General features: G+C 41.0%; 1 protein-coding gene across 1 annotated transcript in view; it reads right to left on the bottom strand.

Annotated features, from left to right (window-relative positions):
- Nucleotides 1-889: 889 nt before the first annotated feature.
- The window catches only part of Acadl (acyl-CoA dehydrogenase long chain), a 33,530-nt gene continuing 16,982 nt past the window's right edge, over nucleotides 890-17,437 (bottom strand). The window contains exons 6-11 of the mRNA XM_036173573.1: nucleotides 15,270-15,434; nucleotides 14,653-14,754; nucleotides 13,741-13,854; nucleotides 7,317-7,444; nucleotides 5,961-6,047; nucleotides 890-1,132 (exon numbers count right to left, since the gene is read on the bottom strand). Coding sequence (XP_036029466.1) covers nucleotides 1,039-1,132; nucleotides 5,961-6,047; nucleotides 7,317-7,444; nucleotides 13,741-13,854; nucleotides 14,653-14,754; nucleotides 15,270-15,434 — 690 coding nt within the window. The 3' untranslated portion in view covers nucleotides 890-1,038. The remainder of the gene's footprint in view (nucleotides 1,133-5,960; nucleotides 6,048-7,316; nucleotides 7,445-13,740; nucleotides 13,855-14,652; nucleotides 14,755-15,269; nucleotides 15,435-17,437) is intronic.

A 17,437-nucleotide genomic window follows, 5' to 3' on the forward strand; every position in this document is an offset into this window, starting at 1 on the left:
ATTATAGATGGCTGTGAGCTTCCATGTGGTTGCTGGGAATTGAACTTAAGACCTTTGGAAGAATTGCCAGTGCTCTTAACCACTGAATTGTCTCTCCAGACCTACACTCATATTTTAAAGGCTTACTTCTATTATACTTAGCTTGCCTGGAATATTTAAATTCTATTAATACTAGTTCATAGGAGGGTTATTCCAGGCTTGCTTTCCAAAATTTTTAACAGCCTGGTTTATAGAAGATGCACAATATTTAGTAAATATAAATAAATCACACTGGTGAAAAATAAAAGGCTTTGCTTTGGCACCTACCAAACATTTTGAATTTAAGGATGTTGAATTACTGAGTTTTCCTATTTAAATCAAACTGAATGGGATCTGTTGAAAGCCTACGTGTCTTACCTAAGAAACTATGCAATCTCACATCAGAACACATTCTCATTTTTCAGTGCCTCATACACATTCAACACATGATTTGTTTTAAATTTTTACTTTATTTTTAATTGATACATAATTGCCTCTAAGTATACAGTCTGTTCTTTTCTGAAGAAAGAAAGGGTTCCATTCATTGCGTAGAAAGCATGGGGTTGGTGGTAAGATGGTAGAAACCAATGTTCTAGGGAATTTGGAACAAAAAGTAGCTGAAATGACTCTCTATGAGTTACAATTATTTTGTCTTTTCAAAGTCTGTAAGTATTACTAATGTTATAAGAATATAAAATTATTTTGGCCTCAACTTTAAGGATCAAAGCAATTTATGCTCTTCAGAAAGCATATAAGACATTAAGGCTCTCAAGTTAGAAAATCTTCAATATTTACTGTATTTTAAAAAAGCTTAAACCTTTTACAGTATAACTTTAGACTCTTTGGGTTCAAAAATTTTCTTTTTCCTGTGTTACTCTTTATATTTTATTTCTTCCTCTGTAACAATCATACATAAAAACAGCTTTACTATTTCCCCCCTTTCCAGGTTACATTTTATCTCAAGTAGATTTGAATCCAGATTAGCTGTATATAATAGGATTCCAGAGTGTAAACAGATGTCTAGCTGTCACTGACGATCTGTCTTGCGATCAGCTCTTTCATTATTTCGTTGGTACCACCGTAGATTGGCTGAACCCGAGCATCCACATAAGCCCTAGATAAATCAGAAGAGAGTTGAATTCATATAAACATGGTAGAAATTTTAAATTCCATCTTTCCAGATAATTAATAATTGTTTAGTTAAGGAACTCTAAACAATAAGAGCTCCTTACAAATAACTGGTTTTTCCAGAACAGCATTCACACTAGGTTGGTATCCAAAAAGCCATTAAGATAACAACTCAAAACAACCCAGGTACACTAACTTAATTTTATAAAATTGAGCTTATATAACAACTTGAAAAGTCTACGTTTAGAAGTACACGGAGCATCTTAGTTTCTTCTCTTCTAGCCTCCCCAGAAAGTTGAAATCCTCTGACCTTAAGGGGGAAAAATTACTTATTTCCAGACATTTCTTTTAATGGCATCACTTCAAGCACCCCTGATGTTTTTAAAAAGTTCTTTTCCCCCCAAAAGTTAACAAGTAGCTTATTCTGGGGGGAAATGATTAACAGTCACTCTTGTCACAGCTGGGATTAAAGTCCTAAGTGGCTGAGCCCACTGAGACCCACACAGACATGCACACATAATCAGGAGTTCACTTTTCTCTCATTCTGCTGCTGGGAGAGAACCCTGTCTAACACGGGCACTGAACCCAGGATCCTGATAGCTGAGAGTTCCACCACGGACGGAGCCCCAGTGCCAACCTTAGGACTCACTTTTGGCAGCTATGGTAGCAGCCATCTATCTGTTCTCACCCTTTCTCCTTTCCCTTCAGCCCTCTGGAATCCAGGGGGACAGATAGTACTGCTTTGCAGGCTTAAAAATAAAAGGAGATTTAGAGAGGCTGATGCATTTGCTAATTAATGATTACCACTTACTGGTGGCATAACAGATAATTGTCCGACTGGAACAAGAATGTAGGTGTCTCGCCTCTTTGGCAAGTGAACTTTCATTAGGTCACAATACTTTCATTGTCCCAAACCTGTAGAGTTAGTTATTGAAGCTCCAGACTTTTTGTGGCAGGAAAATTTAAAGACCTTTCTTTTTCAAATATAAAATTGGGGTTTCAATTATTTAATTTCTAAGACCAAACATGCTAATTTCTCAGCATATGACCAACTTTGAACTTACACTTTTCCCCCATTTCCCAAGGTACCTTGCAGATAAGTAGGCCCTCATTTAATATTTACCTACGGGATGAACCGCATTAGAAAGGCTTTCTGAGATATATAAAGCCCACCCCCAACCCCGTTAAGATTTTGTTGTTCTCTACAAAACCAAGCACTTACATCCTCTGAAAACTTTCCTAGCATTCCAGCCTACCCAGGCAATCCCAATGCTTCAGACATTTTTGAGCTGGGTTGGGTATTTATTTTTACATTAAAAAGTTCTACCAGGATATATAATGACAGACCAGCAGACCTTTCATAAGTTACTAATTAAATTGACTCTACTAAGATTAACAGAGAAAGGTAGTAGAGAAATGTTTAACTGCAGTGAAGTTTTCTGTCTCACCTCCTCTACCTAGAATGGCTAAAGATATCTTCAAGGGTCTAAATCAAAACTTAATAAAACTAAAATTAACTCACATGCCAAGAATTAGCTATCTACAAATCATAAAAGGGAACCAAACACACCTTTTACCTATAAAGCCAAGACTTAATAACCTATCTATCACTTTCTTCACCTCCCCCACCCTGACACTAAATGTAGCTTAATCTGAAGCAGTTATAAGAATCATAAGTTGGGTGATTTCTTAAATCAAAGTCTGTATATACTATAGCCATATACTGTCTAATGTGTAATTGGCTTTTGCACAATCAGGATTTCCCACATCTTTGGGGGAAAGAAAGCTTTCTAGATAAAAGATTCCCATACTCTTTGAACTGGAAAGTCAGGCAAGGACAGTGATTATTATTTCTTAAAGGAGTTCAAGTCTCCCGAGCTGAAATCAGAAACTGTAAGTCATTGGTCCCCAGGTTGTCTTGCTACTGACTTAAAGCAATGGCCTCTAAGACAGCAGACACCCCAGCTTATGGCACACTATAACCTTACCAAGGTACTGGACCTCTCTTCACTTGGCAAGCCTTTCTTCGAACGTAAACTGAGCCACACAGACACTGAACCAAGACATGCCTGTTCCCAGCAGCAGTTACAAGAGCTTAAGCACACAGATATAAACATTCATTATCATTTCGCCCACAAAGCCCTCTTATAAATAGGATGGGTGATTGCTGCCAAAACAAAAACGCACAGGCAAAACCCCATGGATGATAACCTCTGGGCTAGCATAATGCCAAACCTCACTTCTATTTCATGACTCCACGGGATCTCCAAAGGAGGCTCTGCTGGGACCAAGCCTACCTGAAGTGGTTCTGAACAGACATCTCGAAGTCTAAGTCAAATGGTTCATTTGGAAAAAACAAACAAAACAAAAAAAAACCCCAATTCCATGCTTAGGTTCTCTCTCAGAGAGAAAAAACACTTGAATGATAGTGAGTTTATTATGAAGTTATACATTACAGATACCCAGTACGTAAAGCTTCTAAGCAGTGTGATAACTCTAGAATTAACAAGTTATACCTACGCAGGAACTCCTGTTCTTAACGAAACGGCAAACTTTTTAGGAAAACTTTTTAGAAGCCTATAACATTCCTACTCTCAGACCCAGAACTAAATCAGGTGGGTGTTTATGTGTATTTATCAAAAACTTCCTTGGGCAATTTCTATAAACGGAATATACTGGGTTTTTTAAAAAGATTTATTTATTTATTATGTATACAATGTTCTGGCACGTGTGCCTATCGGCCAGAAGAATGCACCAAATCTCACAGATGGTTGTGAGCCAACATGTGGTTGCTGGGAATTGAACTCGGGACCTCTGGAAGAGCAGGCAGTGCTCTTAACCTCTGAGCCATCTCTCCAGCCCGCTGAAAATACTATTAAGTAAGAGGAAAAATATTTTCTAAGATGATAAGGAAGAGTGAAGGAGAGGCAAGAGATGATGAGAAGGAGATGGGAACAGAGAAGGGAGACATATGGAGGAAGACACCATTTAAATTATAACTGTTACTGTGTCTATCTGAGGAAATTCATATATAACCCACTAAAAAGAAGCATCTCTAGTTTTATTTTTCCTTCTTTCTTTCTTCCTTCCTTCCTTTCTTTCTTTTTTTTTGTTTTTTGTTTTTTTGTTTTTTTGTTTTTGTTTTTCAAGATAGGGTTTCTCTGTGTAGCTTTGGAGCCTTTCCTGGAATTCTCTTTGTTGACCAGGCTGGCCTCGAACTCACAGAGATCCACCTGCCTCTGCCTCCTGAGTGCTGGGATTAAAGCATGTTCCATCACACTGCCTGGCTTATTTTTCTTAAAGATAGAATTCCATTCAGAAAAAACATTTTTATTTTACAAGCAGGATTCTTAAGGCATAATATGTTAATTCTTCTACTATGCAAGTGAATCATTCCGCATTGCTACACTGTTGTGTTTTAAAAGTAGCTAGGTTGGGGTTGGGGATTTAGCTCAGTGGTTGAGCGCTTGCTGGCAAGCGCAAGGCCCTGGGTTCGGTCCTCAGCTCAGGCAAAAAAAAAAAGTAGCTAGAGATGGTGGTTAGTGGCAAATCGCTTGTCCAACCGTTCAATTCCTATGATGGCCAATTCTGATTATCCACTTGGCAAAAACTGGGAAGACACAAGCTTCCCGGTGTAACTGTGAGGCCGTTATTTGTATTATGTCAGCCTTGGGGCATGCCCGTGAGAGACTGCCTCAATTGGGTAAACTGAGGTGGGAGACTTACTCCAAAGGAAGGTGGTATCATTCCCTGGGCTTGGGTCCTAGACTGCCCACAGAGAAGGCCATCAGCTGAGCAGCAGGATTCTTCATACCCTGCTTCCTAACAGCAGGTCCAACCTGACCGCCCACTCAAGTTCCTGCAGCCAGGACAGCCACACTCCGATGGGCGATACCCATAAACTGTGAGCCAAAGTCAACCCTTCTCTCCCTTCAGGTACTTTTGTTGGGGTATTTTATCACACCAATAAAAAAAAGTGAGTAATACAGAGAGGGACAGAGACAGAGAGACAGATAGATAGGCAGAGAAGTAGACAGAAGGGGGAAATATGAATAAATTAAGGAATGATATTTTTAAGTGGTATATAAAGCCAAGCACCATATTTAAAAGTATGTTAGAGTCTTCATTTTCTTTAAAAATAAAATCCTAATGAGAAGCTAATAAAATAATGCCACTTCTATTTGCACAAATATATTCACAGAAAATGCAGACTTTCCCTGTATATTCGCCATATAAAAATTTCCTTTCTCCATATCCTTAAAAAAAGCATCAGCCAGGTGGTGGTGGCGGCGCACATCTTTAATCCCAGTACTCCAGAGGCAGAGGCAAGAGGATCTCTGTGAGTTTAAGTCCAGCCTGGTCTACAGAGCGAGATCTAGGACAGGCAACTAAAACTACAGAGAAACCCGGTCTCAAAAAACCAAAACAAACAAAAAAGCTCATAGTAAGGAAATTGAGAAAGAAAGGGTATGGGTTGGGGTGGTGGGGAGGATCTGGGAGGAGTTAGGGAAAAGGAAACCTAAATCAGAATATATTGTATGAAAAAAATCTATTTTTAATTTAAAAAAAATCACATTTTTTAAAATAAAGAATAACGAAGGCATCATAGGCTAGGTGCAGTGGTGGTGCACACCATTAATACCAGCATTGGAGGCAGAGGCAGGCAGAGCTGTGGGAGTCTGAGGCCAGCCTGGCCAGACAGGGTTATACAATAAGACCCTATCAGAGATGGGGGGGGTGAGAGAGAAAGGGAGGGAGGGCAGGAAAGGAGGGAGGAGGGAAAGAAAGAAGCATTGCAGAATCACCACACTTACTTTGCAATTGGGTACTCCCACATGTATCCCCAGCCTCCATGGAGTTGGACACAGTCATAAGCGACACTGTTTTGCAATTCAGATGCCCTAAATGATCAAAATAACAAGCAGAAAAAGAGGTAGAGTTCATTTGGTAGAGTACTCACAAATCCTTAGGTTCAAACCCCTACCACACAGAACTGGGGTGGTGGTTCATGTAACCCAACACTCAGGAGACAGAGGCAGGCAGATCAAAAGTTCAAGGCTAGCCTTTGCTATGTAGTGAGTAGAAGGCCGCCCTTGATACATGAAACCTTGCCTCTAAAAAAGCTTTCTCACTACTCAACAATTTATAAACTATCTTTTAATATCCAGCACCATTATGTCCATAAGACTGGTATGTTCAAGAACAAGGCCATTAGCTGTGCAAAATCCTCTTCCCCAAAATACATAAAATTCTTTTTTATACCTTTTCCCATAAGCCAAAGAACTTGTCATAAATGCAAAATATCTCCCTCCCAGCCCAAAGTGTAAGTTCATGTTAATTTCACATTCCTTTTTAATCTCGAAGTCCTATCATTATAAAATCATTACACGAAGTACCATTCTGCATATTTCCCTTGTCTAGTAATGACTGAACTCAACTTGAGTTAATAAATAACAATGGGAACGTTTTCTAGGCTGCTTTTGGGCTCGTGGAATGAAATGATTTTTTCTCCCCAACTTTTTTAAGGAAACCAATCCCCATTCCAACATGTGATTTAAACCACACTTGCCCCTGAAAACACATAAAAATGTTACCGGGGTCTGCTCTCTGGCTCACCTTTAACACCACTGTTAATCATCCTCAATTCAAATGCAAGTTTTTCTAAACTCTATGGGGCTTTGGCCAGACAGCCAATACTTCAGCATTTTTCCTTAGATCTGGAAAACACCTCACATTCTATCCAACCTAAACATTTCCCGGATACTATGGAGCTGTCCCTAGAGAACTAAATTCAGTTGGAGTTATTTCATGGCATTCGACACAGCAAGACTCCCAAATTTCACCCTTTTATTCTTTCTGTCTTCTTTCGCTGCCATTCTTTAGATAATTTGAAATTAAACATAGGACTTGAATGTGACGCACTCACTGACCCTCCTTCAGCCACTGACTAGTTTACTTTTCAAAGCAAGTTATGAGTTCCATACCAACTTGAGTAATTTTCAGGACATTATAAACAAACCCAATGGGACTTTCCAGATTTTTTTTTCCCCAGTGCTATTTTTCGCTTACAGACGTCTTTCTTGAACACCTTCGAGGCTGAGTTTAAAGGCTGGCAAGATCCCACAGCCGGCTGAACAGACCCCACATGTGAATTACGGTAATGTGCATACCAATATTTCGCCATGGAAGCTGTGGCAGAATCCAGACGTTTTGCTTCATGCAACTGCAGACAGCTGTCCACAAATGCTCTGGTTACACATATGTGTGTCTTTAATTCTGCTAGTTTATGCTGCACCGTCTGGAGATAGAAAGTCGGAGAGGAGCGCGTTAGAAGTACAGATCACCGTGACTCCGCACCTCCAATGATTACATAACAGTGGAACATTTTAAACAAAACAAAAGTGGAACTGTGAGGATTTCTTCCAATTAAAGCGCATATGTTAACTTAAATGGAAAAAAGAAAAAAAAGAAAAAGAAAAAGAAAACCCGTGTCTTAGCATTTAAAACGCTGTAGCAAATCGTGGGAAGATAGGTAAGTGCCTGGGGTGGTATAAAGGGAATGGCTTAAAGAACATCATGAGTTAATGTGTGAGCACCACCTTGTGGTAGGAGCTGTCACCTACAGCTGCTAAAACACCCAGTTTCCTCTGGAGGTTCAACAGGATTTACTGTGTATTAATGAAATTAAGGATATGCATTTCCCTGCTGTGCCTCTTTGGCTTAAAGTGAAATAATAAAATAATGTGCTAGAGGGGCAAGATGGATTTATCTAATCACATACACATCATCAAATACTTATTAGGTTAGTAATCTCAGTACTAATAATGGAAACTGGATAGGCAGAGACCAAACTCCGGGAACCTACAGCCTCTCCCATCCCTCTGAAGAGTCTCATGTAGCCTCTAACTAGTTCTGAATGGTCCTATTTGCAAGTGTTCATAACTACATCTCTCCCCTCTCCTGCTGCCCACAGACGGCCAACAGTAAGCTTAGGGATCATTCCATTTTAGACTATTCTCAATTGTTCCTCATTGGGCTTCCTTTCATTAAGTTCTATTTCACTGTTTCTTGGCTCCCACACCCTGGGGTTTGAGTTCACATCTGTTCTCGCTGGCACCAGCTCTTAAACCTCCTTCAGGACACTGGCTTGGACATGTGCCTCCAAAAGCATACCCTATTCTAACTGAGGTCTGAGACCCATCTGTGGCCAGCTGCCACTCACTTCCTTGAGGAAGTTACAACCTGATCACGCTGCTGTGGGGTGTGTGAGACATCCACTGTGGCCAATGGCAGGCATACCTGTGGAGGCTACACTGAACACTCAGAAATGAACCTTATTCTTCAGGGGCCTGAAGCAGGCTTGAGTTCTCGAAGGAGGTTGTGGGAATAGTCTCTCGGGGGATGTTGGATCTAAAGCTGAATTTTCAGGGTGACTAGTGCAGTGCTGGGTATAATTTTGGGGTTTTTCATTCTTCAGAAATCAAAGAATGGGAAGAGAACAATGGTGGGCCCAGGTAAGAGCTGGGTATGTCAGATGGAGTGGGAGCTTTGAGGGGCAGATGCTTCATGGGTGTATCAACTCTTGTGTTGATAAAACCAAGTGTAGGGTTGGGGATTTAGCTCAGTGGTAGAACACTTGCCTAGCAAGTGCAAGGTCCTGGGTTTGGTCCTCAGCTCTGGAAAACACAAAACAAAATAAAACAAAAAAACCAAGTGTCTTCTTGTGGATTTGCCCCCACCCTCTTCTAGAAAGTGTAACTGGCATCTAATAATTCCCATAGCAAAGCCAGCAGCACCCCACTTCCACCTGTGAGTTCCGGCCTCCGATGTGGAGCATGCAGGCAAGTCCACACTTTTCTATCTCCTTTTCTAACTCTATATGTCCTTTGGCCAAGTCTCTACCTTAATCAGCATAGAGTTCCGCCCACCCCCTTACACATTCAAGTTTACAGAGAGAAAAATCTCAAAGAGTGGGTCAAATAACTTTCTATAGACCTCAAAAACCGTGGATCCTGAATTCTAGGTCTACGTCTGGCTTAAATCCACGACACTATCTAACATTTCATTTGAGACAGAAAAGCTCGGATGGGTAGGAATATCAGACCATTCTCAAGAACAGTTGAGTTGCCCCTGTATGATGTGGCAGATGAGGCTTTATGCACTATTTAGAATATGAAAAGGTCAAGGTCTCTCTCACATGAAAGCTATTCTACACAAATGCTGGGAGCTTCTGGAAGCTGAAGTTAAAACCCAGACCCACTTAACATTCTTATTGCAGCACACGCACTTCGTCCAGAGGTCTAAAAATAACGAGGGCTTCCAAGAGCACATAATTTACTGTCTGGAGATAAAGAGATTAAATATTTACATATTCCTGGCATTGAACTGGGAGCCAGTGAACAGAACTGTCCTTTGTACTTGGCCAGAGACGGCACCATGCTTTCTGAAACCACTCTCCAGTGAATGGCTGCTAAAGATTGCATCACCCATTAACTGGGAGGGTGCTTTTCATGAATGATGGACGTGCTCACAGGAGTATCTCTAACAGTTATTGATATTTGCTAACAGTAAAAAGTGCAGCTCGAATTTAGAGAGAAATCTTAGCCATGCAAGGTGGCCTGAATCTGAAATTCCAGTGCTGGAGAGGCAGAGGTAGGGAGTCAGGAGTTCAAGGCCAGCTTATACTCTATGAGCCCCTGTCTCTGTCTCTCTGTGTCTCTGTATCTGTCTGTCTGTCTCTCTCTCATACACACACATACACACACATGGGGGGGGAAGGGAGAGAGAGAATAAACAAACTAAAAATGTAATTTTAAAGAAAATATTAAGTAATAAACAACACTTATCTTGGAGCTTTAGGATTTGAAGACACCTTGGAATGGTTAGCAAGCCAAGAAGTAAAACTGTGAGTCATTATTAGCAAGTATTATGAGTTAACTATTAAAAGAAAAACCAAACTCAGTTTGCTACCTAAACTTGCTGTTAATTAATGTCATATTTAAGGTCTTAGGAGGCAGATAGTTTCTGTTTGAAGACATTTGAAGAAAAAGACTATTCCTATTTCTTTCTCAGATAGTTTGTCTTTAAAATCAATAGTACGTACCACACAGAAAATGACGCAGACCCTAGTTAGAAAAGAATACCATTCCATCTTCCCTTCGCTGCCCACAGGTGAAGGAAACAGGGGAAGAAAAGAGGACCTTTTATTTTAAACATAGTATGATTAAAATGTTAAGTTCTTGCCAGGCACAGTGACACATATCCTTAATCCCAGCACTTGGGAAGCAGAGGCAGGTGATCTCTGAGAGTTCAGGGACAGCCAGTCTACAAAGTGAGTTCCAGCTCAGCCAGGGCTACCTAGAGAGACCCTGTCTCAAAGACAACAGCACAGGATCTAACTCTGTGGCTGGAGAGAGAGCTCTGCAGTTAAGTGCACTGACTGTTCTTCCAGAGACACAAGTTCAGTTCCCAGTCCCCACATGGTGGCTCCCAAACATCTGTAACTCCATTTCTGTGGTATCTGTTGCCCTCTGTTGACTTCCACGGGCACCAGGCACAGAAAACCACATGGCGCACAGACATCCATGCAGACAAACACCTATACACATACACTAATAACTTTTAAGATAATGTAAATTCTAGACATAGAACATCTGTGTCATTTTAGTTTACTCAACCTTTCTGCCTTCACCACTTTGTTAATAAAGATAATAGTAATAACTATTATATACAGTTATGAGGAAAAAAGATAAAACTGCATTAAACGGTGTCTAAGAAATGGAAAGCAGTTAATAAATGATATATATTATTGTTATTTTTAACATCGCAACTATACTGTTTTTATCAGCTATTGCAGGGTAAATCATGAGCTGTGGTATCACCCCTGGAGTGCACTTGTAATGCCTGCTTCATTATTACGGTAATACTCTAGTCTAAAAAGGAAATGAATTTTGTGACATGTACCAGAGTGGGCCAAAAGCCAATATATACAGGATTCAAGGATTATAAAAAGAAAGGAAATATAATTATGTGAAAGTAGCATTTAGCCAAGTATAATGTGGTATGTTCAGGTTATCTATTTCCGTTAATAGTAAGAACCAGACGGCAGCCAGCTCTAGAATAAGAGATACAGGGATGTATTAGTCATCTGTCTTCTCTGCATGCATTTCTAACTTGAACTATGAAAATATTATTCAAAGATACTTACTAAAGAAAACTGAAAGAAATATCAACATACACTTCCTATGAAAACAATACTACTTTACATAAAAAAATATGAAGCTGTAGGGAGCTGGTGAGATGCTCAGTGAGTAAAGAGCTTCCTACGTAAGCATGAGGATATGAGTTTGGATTCCCAGTAACCCCATAAAAGCCAGGCATGGTAGTATGTCCCTGTAACCCTCACACAGCGGGATGTAAAGACAGGTGGACTAACCAAAATAGTGGCAGATTCAGTAACAGACCTTGTCTCAAAAAATGAGCTGGAAAGCAATAGAGGAAACTACTCAGCCAACCTCTGGCCTCCATACATGTATATACAGGTGTACCCACCCGCACACATTCATGCACATACTCATCACACACAGCATACACCCACCCATCCTCCACCCATACACACTCACACACAAGTATCTAGATCAGTGGTTTCTCAGCTTTCCTCACATTGCAACCCTTGGACATAGTTCCTGATGTTGTAGTGACCTCCTCCAACCATAAAATTATTTCATTGCTACTTCATAGCTGTACTTTTGCTAATCTTATAAACTGTAATGCAAATATCTGATCTATGCTATAACTGGTATTTGATCCCTGTGAATGAGTCCTTTGACCCTTGGGGTTGCGACCCCCAGGTAGAGAACCACTGACTAAAGATGACTATTGTTACCTACTGAAATCTAGTGAATTCCTTTCCTTGTGTAGGAAAGTAACAAACTTAGCACATGCTTTGAAAAGAGGCACACAACCACTTATCTTCAGTCATGCATTGCTTAACAAGGTGAACCACTTTAAGTCACAGGCCATTAAACAATTCTACCATTGTCTGAGCCACCGTGTATCAAAATAAACCTGAATGGTACAGGTCACATGTTTGGCAAAGCATCTTGACAAGCAAGAGACATGTGGAGTCTGAGGATTCTGCTGGCATAATGTATTATTTTAATGTAAACTTCCTTTAATGAAAGAAGCAATGTAGCCCAAGACAATGAGTGTAGCATTGTACATAAGCAATAAATTTATTATCAAGTATTACATACTGCCTAATTGAATGCACTATGTGTCTGCATGACCGATAGACTGCTTACACCAGCATCTCCACCATCACGTACTGAGCTACCATGCTGTGAATGTTCTATCACCAGGTCATGTTTGCAGTCCATCACTGATGACTACATATGACTATATTTTAAATTATGTGCATTTATTTCTAGTACATGTATGTCTGTGGGCACAAACATGCCACAGTGCCTGAGTTGAGGTCACAGTTGTCAGGAGTCAGTTCTGTCCTTCTACCCCGTGGGTTCTGAGACTCACACTCAGGTCGTCAGGCTTCCTGGCAAGTACGTTTACCCACTGAGCCATCTCACCAGCCCCATGACTGCATCTTAAAGAAATCCTTTTCTTTCATGGAACAAGAGTGCAGATGAGTTGCTGCTTCCTTTATGGTTAAATGTCTTATCACATGCTTTGTGAATCACTCAGGGAATCTGGGTAGCATATTTTAGAGATTTATTTTACTATTCACGTATTTTCTGTGTGTGTGTGTGTGTGTGTGTGTGTGTGTGTGTGTGTGTGTGAGCGTGCGTGCAGCATGCCCATGAAAACAATATTATATACAATGCCCCATTAAATCCTTATAGTAATCACATGAGGTAGGTACTAATTTTATTTGTAAATAGGAAAAAATATCTCTACTTGTGAGTAAACACAAGTCTTACAAACTTCAAAAATTTTTAATAGTAAGACTTTACAGTTTGGCACGTCAAATGAACTCCTAAAATCTGCAAACAGGAAAAGTATTTCTTTCAGAACACAACTTGCCCTGACTGTAGAGCTTTCAGGAGCTATGTGAGGACGTCAGCTGCACTTGACTGTAACGCTACAAGGCTGTTTCTGTAGCGCTATGAAGCTGCTTCCATTTCTACCTTTACCCTTCACCAAGATGCTGCACCAGGGCCATTCTACTTCAAAAAGATCAAACTTAACGCCAACCCTGAGCCTGCCAGTGAGACCTACCACCAACATGGTGATTGTACAGTTGACACAGGAAAGTAGGAGTCCAGACGTCCATGTCACCCCTGCTGAAGTCTCCCCTGCTGGCCTCTGCGACAACCCTCCCCCTCCCCTTCTGCCCTTTCTTCCTTTGCTTCTTGCAGAACCTGCCTTTTCTATGTCACCGTCAAATCTTGGTTTCCTCAGGACTCTGCCCTGGGCCCTCTTCTTACCTTAGCATCCCCACACTTTCCTCAGGCATCTCATCCCCTTTCATGCTTCTAAAACCACCTTGCATCAATATTGCTTAATTAACCTTTCATCCTGGCCCAACTGAGACGATTAACTTGGTAAATAGAAGCACAGCTGTGAGGACACACTTACCTGTATGTGTGCAACTGTTTTCCCAAAAGCTTTCCTTTGCTTAACATAGTTCCTGGTTTCTTCAAACATGAACTCACAGGCAGAAATGGCCAAATCTGCAATTAACAGCCTTTCCTAGAACCCCAAAATTAAGTCGTAAGCATTATTACATAAACGATTTTCATACCATTTCAATAAGTCCTATAAATAGTTTTTATAACAAACTACTAAAGATTAAAGTTCTAACTTACATCTTAGCTGTAAGAAAAGGCTCCCACAGAGGTCTGTGGTTATCATAACACAGCTAAGAAAAATGCTACAGTGTCTGGTTTTTAACCATGCTGTCTTAACCACACAGATGTAATTAACTCCCACGTTGGTTGTTTTCCCTTATTATCCTACTACAGGACAACGAATCTGTGGAGCATTGTTCCACAATGTCTTCAAGTACATCTTCAGTTCAAATTCTACCAATTAGTGCAAACATAACTTTAGTAACTGAATCTCACCATGCTGGGATTTCTGTATTCTTCTTCACAGCCACTGGCTTTTGTCAATTTCAAGTTTACCCGAGGCCATAGCCACCACCAGGTGAACACACTTGAGGAAGCGTCAACCATTAGGCAATATCGATCCCAAAGCTCAGACTCAAAGACTGCAATAGGACGGATTTTTCTGTCTAACACCCTTTGAGTCACAGTTATTTACAACCTGCCAAATGTTTTGTTACGTCTTGGTTGTATTCTGCCAAGATCCGTTACTTACTTATATGACCTATAACAGTGATCCTTCTTTATATGCAACTTTATACCCAGATGCCTTTTGTGGCACAAGCTTGGCATGTGTGGATCTATAAGGCTCTGTATTCTATTTCTGCTCAGTTTCTAACAGGAAGTGCCTAACCGGAAGATGGCAACAATAGGCATTTAATACCTGTGGGAGCTCTTGCATGAGGTAGTAGAAGCCTTTATTCTCTTCCCCAAGGAGGGCACTAGCTGGCAATCGGACATCTTCAAAAAATAGTTCTGCCGTGTCCTAAGAAACATAGACCAAGCAGAGAATGAGCACATTGTTTTCCCAGTAACCCAAAAATGTTCACGACTTCCACAGAAGAAGAAACAAAGAACGAACTGGAATGGACTTGGAGATCAAACGTCAAGTAGGGAGCCATAAGCCAGGGCACTTTATCTAATTCCATCGCATTCCACGATGCTCTCTCCCTGCAATACACTACCACCCAGGCTTTGGCACCATCCAGTTCTCTAGGTCCCGGGAAGATAGAAATTCTAACACACGTTAAACAAAACATGTTTTCTGGTAACGTATACCAAAACGCTGCTCTTACTTCCTAACCTTCTTTCTAAATTCCACCGATGGTTCATTACAATTACAAAAGCGAACTTTCCCATTTCTGAAACAGATATTCAAACCTCCCTGGTTGCCATTTCTGAAAACATACCCTGGCAACCAACAGAGGAAGATGCCTCCATGTTTTCTGACGGAGAGTAAACACAATGCACTGCCAGGATCTGATTCAGACTGTGACTCACCTGAGCTTTCATTCCCATTTTGTGTAGTTTCCGGCCCTTGATAAATCCTTTCATTCCATTCTCCACCAAGAAAAGGCTAATACCGTGGGCAGGCGACCGAGCTTCGCGATTGGTGACAGCGACCACGATCACAAGGTCACTTAACCAGCCATTAGTGATGAACACCTGTAAAAATCCAAATGCACGGCAATACCCTGTAATATCCTGGTCCATGTGCAAGCTAATACTGGGGTGGTGTGTATGTGTGTGTGTGTGTGTGTGTGTGTGTGTGTGTGTGTGTGTGCAAGAAGACTAGCACAGACAGAGGTTACCCCATCTGTGCACACACAGATGACCTATTCACAATGGCTGTTAGTAAACAGCAGGGGGTCACCAGTGCAATACTAAAGTGTACACATTTCTCCACTCGTGTGATAAATAATAGGAAACTACTAGATTATGTCTCTGAAATAAAACCAAACTTCCCATTCACTTGGTAAACTGAATTTTAGAGGGGAGCTATAGAGCGGAACAAAGAATTGGCTTTTTAAAAGTAATTTAATATATTCCTAAACTGACAGGTTTTTTTTTTTTAAAGACAGTTTTGGGTATTTGTTTGTTTTATAAAGATTGACTACTTTCAAAATGGCCTAAATAAAGAAAGCATTATAGTTAAGTTGTGTGGGAGTAGGGAGGGGGGGATGATGATGACAAGCTAAACAGGAAATACGAGCTGATGACCCACAGCCACTAATCACCGACACCGCCTTCTGTACCTTGCCTAGGCCATCTCCACATTCACGGCGTAGTCACCCCTAAGTCACCCACTGAATCTGTGAAAGTGTCTCCCCTTCATTTTGATGAGACAGACTCTCACTAAGCAGCTGGCCCGAACTTGTTATGTAGCCCAGGCTGGCTTAGAGTTTAAAATCTTTCTGCTTCAGCCTCCAGCGTGCAGGGCATAAAGAGAAGATGGATGTGTGCCTCCATGCCCCGCTAAGCCGCAATTCTTGATACGATCTAGACCTGAACGCCTACCTGGATTCCACAAAATGACTCATGACCACAGCACATCCCACATCCTTCCCACCCCACACTCCTCCCCAATAGTGAATATTAACTTACCCTCTACTGCGACGCATGCTTTGATAAACTACAGAGTCATCAGCTCTGCATTCAACTCGGCGTGATGCGTGCCGGTCCATTTTACTGTCTGAGTCTATTGACTTCTTTTCCACTACCGCCATTACCTTGTCTCCCCAGCCCTCATCAGTTTGTGCACCAGGTTCTGAGACAGCTCTCACTAAAACTCTACCATCCGTCCGTCAGGTTCTCGGAGGCACCATTCTGAAAGGCAACCTGACCACGCCATGTCCATACTCCAACATCCTCGAACAGCTAGGCTTCGAGACAAATTCTAAACCCTTAGAGCAGGCATATAAAACTCCTCACAAACCGATGGTAGTTTAGGCCTCCTTCCTCCTCTCCCGCCATATTTTGCCTCCGTTTTCTGTCCTCGGCTCAGCTCTACAGAAGCGCTGGTTGTCTCACACATTCTAAAGCCTTCCAGACCCATGTGTCTTTGAAAACTGCATTCCCTCCCCTACGGAGGCCCTTCCTAACTCTGACAAAGTGAATCCTACTCATCTAGGTTAGACTAAGCTATGTATCACATCATCTAAAATTCTTTCCAGTCCTCCACTTTGGGCTAAGTACTCCTAATGTTCCATCAACTTATCAGAATGCCAGACTCAGATGAGATGTTTTGTTTTGTTTTGTTTTACAGCATCAAAACCTGGGTCTCCCCCACTGAGCCATATCCACAACACCTAGGACATTGCTTCTTAAAGTGTATTTGAATAATGTCAGTGATTCACGACAGTCTATAAAAGGAAATTTTCTAAGGGACAAGATACACTGTCTTCAAATTTTAGAGACTCACAATGCACACTGGCCTCTCAAAGAAGGAGAAGCTCTCTACATTTTCCCAAAGGTATTTGATACTGCTGCTGCTATTTTCCTGTACAGGAAGTGCTGACATCCGAGAACAAACTGTTACTAGGCACTGACAACGTAAGTTAGAGCATCAGATTTCAAGGAGCCTGACAGTACCACACTATTATTTGATTTCGTAAAGATAAAAGCATGAACTTAACACAAACTGAAAATGTTTTCAATGAATGAAGTAA

This window comes from Onychomys torridus, chromosome 23 (assembly GCF_903995425.1).
Source record: "Onychomys torridus chromosome 23, mOncTor1.1, whole genome shotgun sequence".
Classification (NCBI taxonomy): domain Eukaryota; kingdom Metazoa; phylum Chordata; class Mammalia; order Rodentia; family Cricetidae; genus Onychomys; species Onychomys torridus.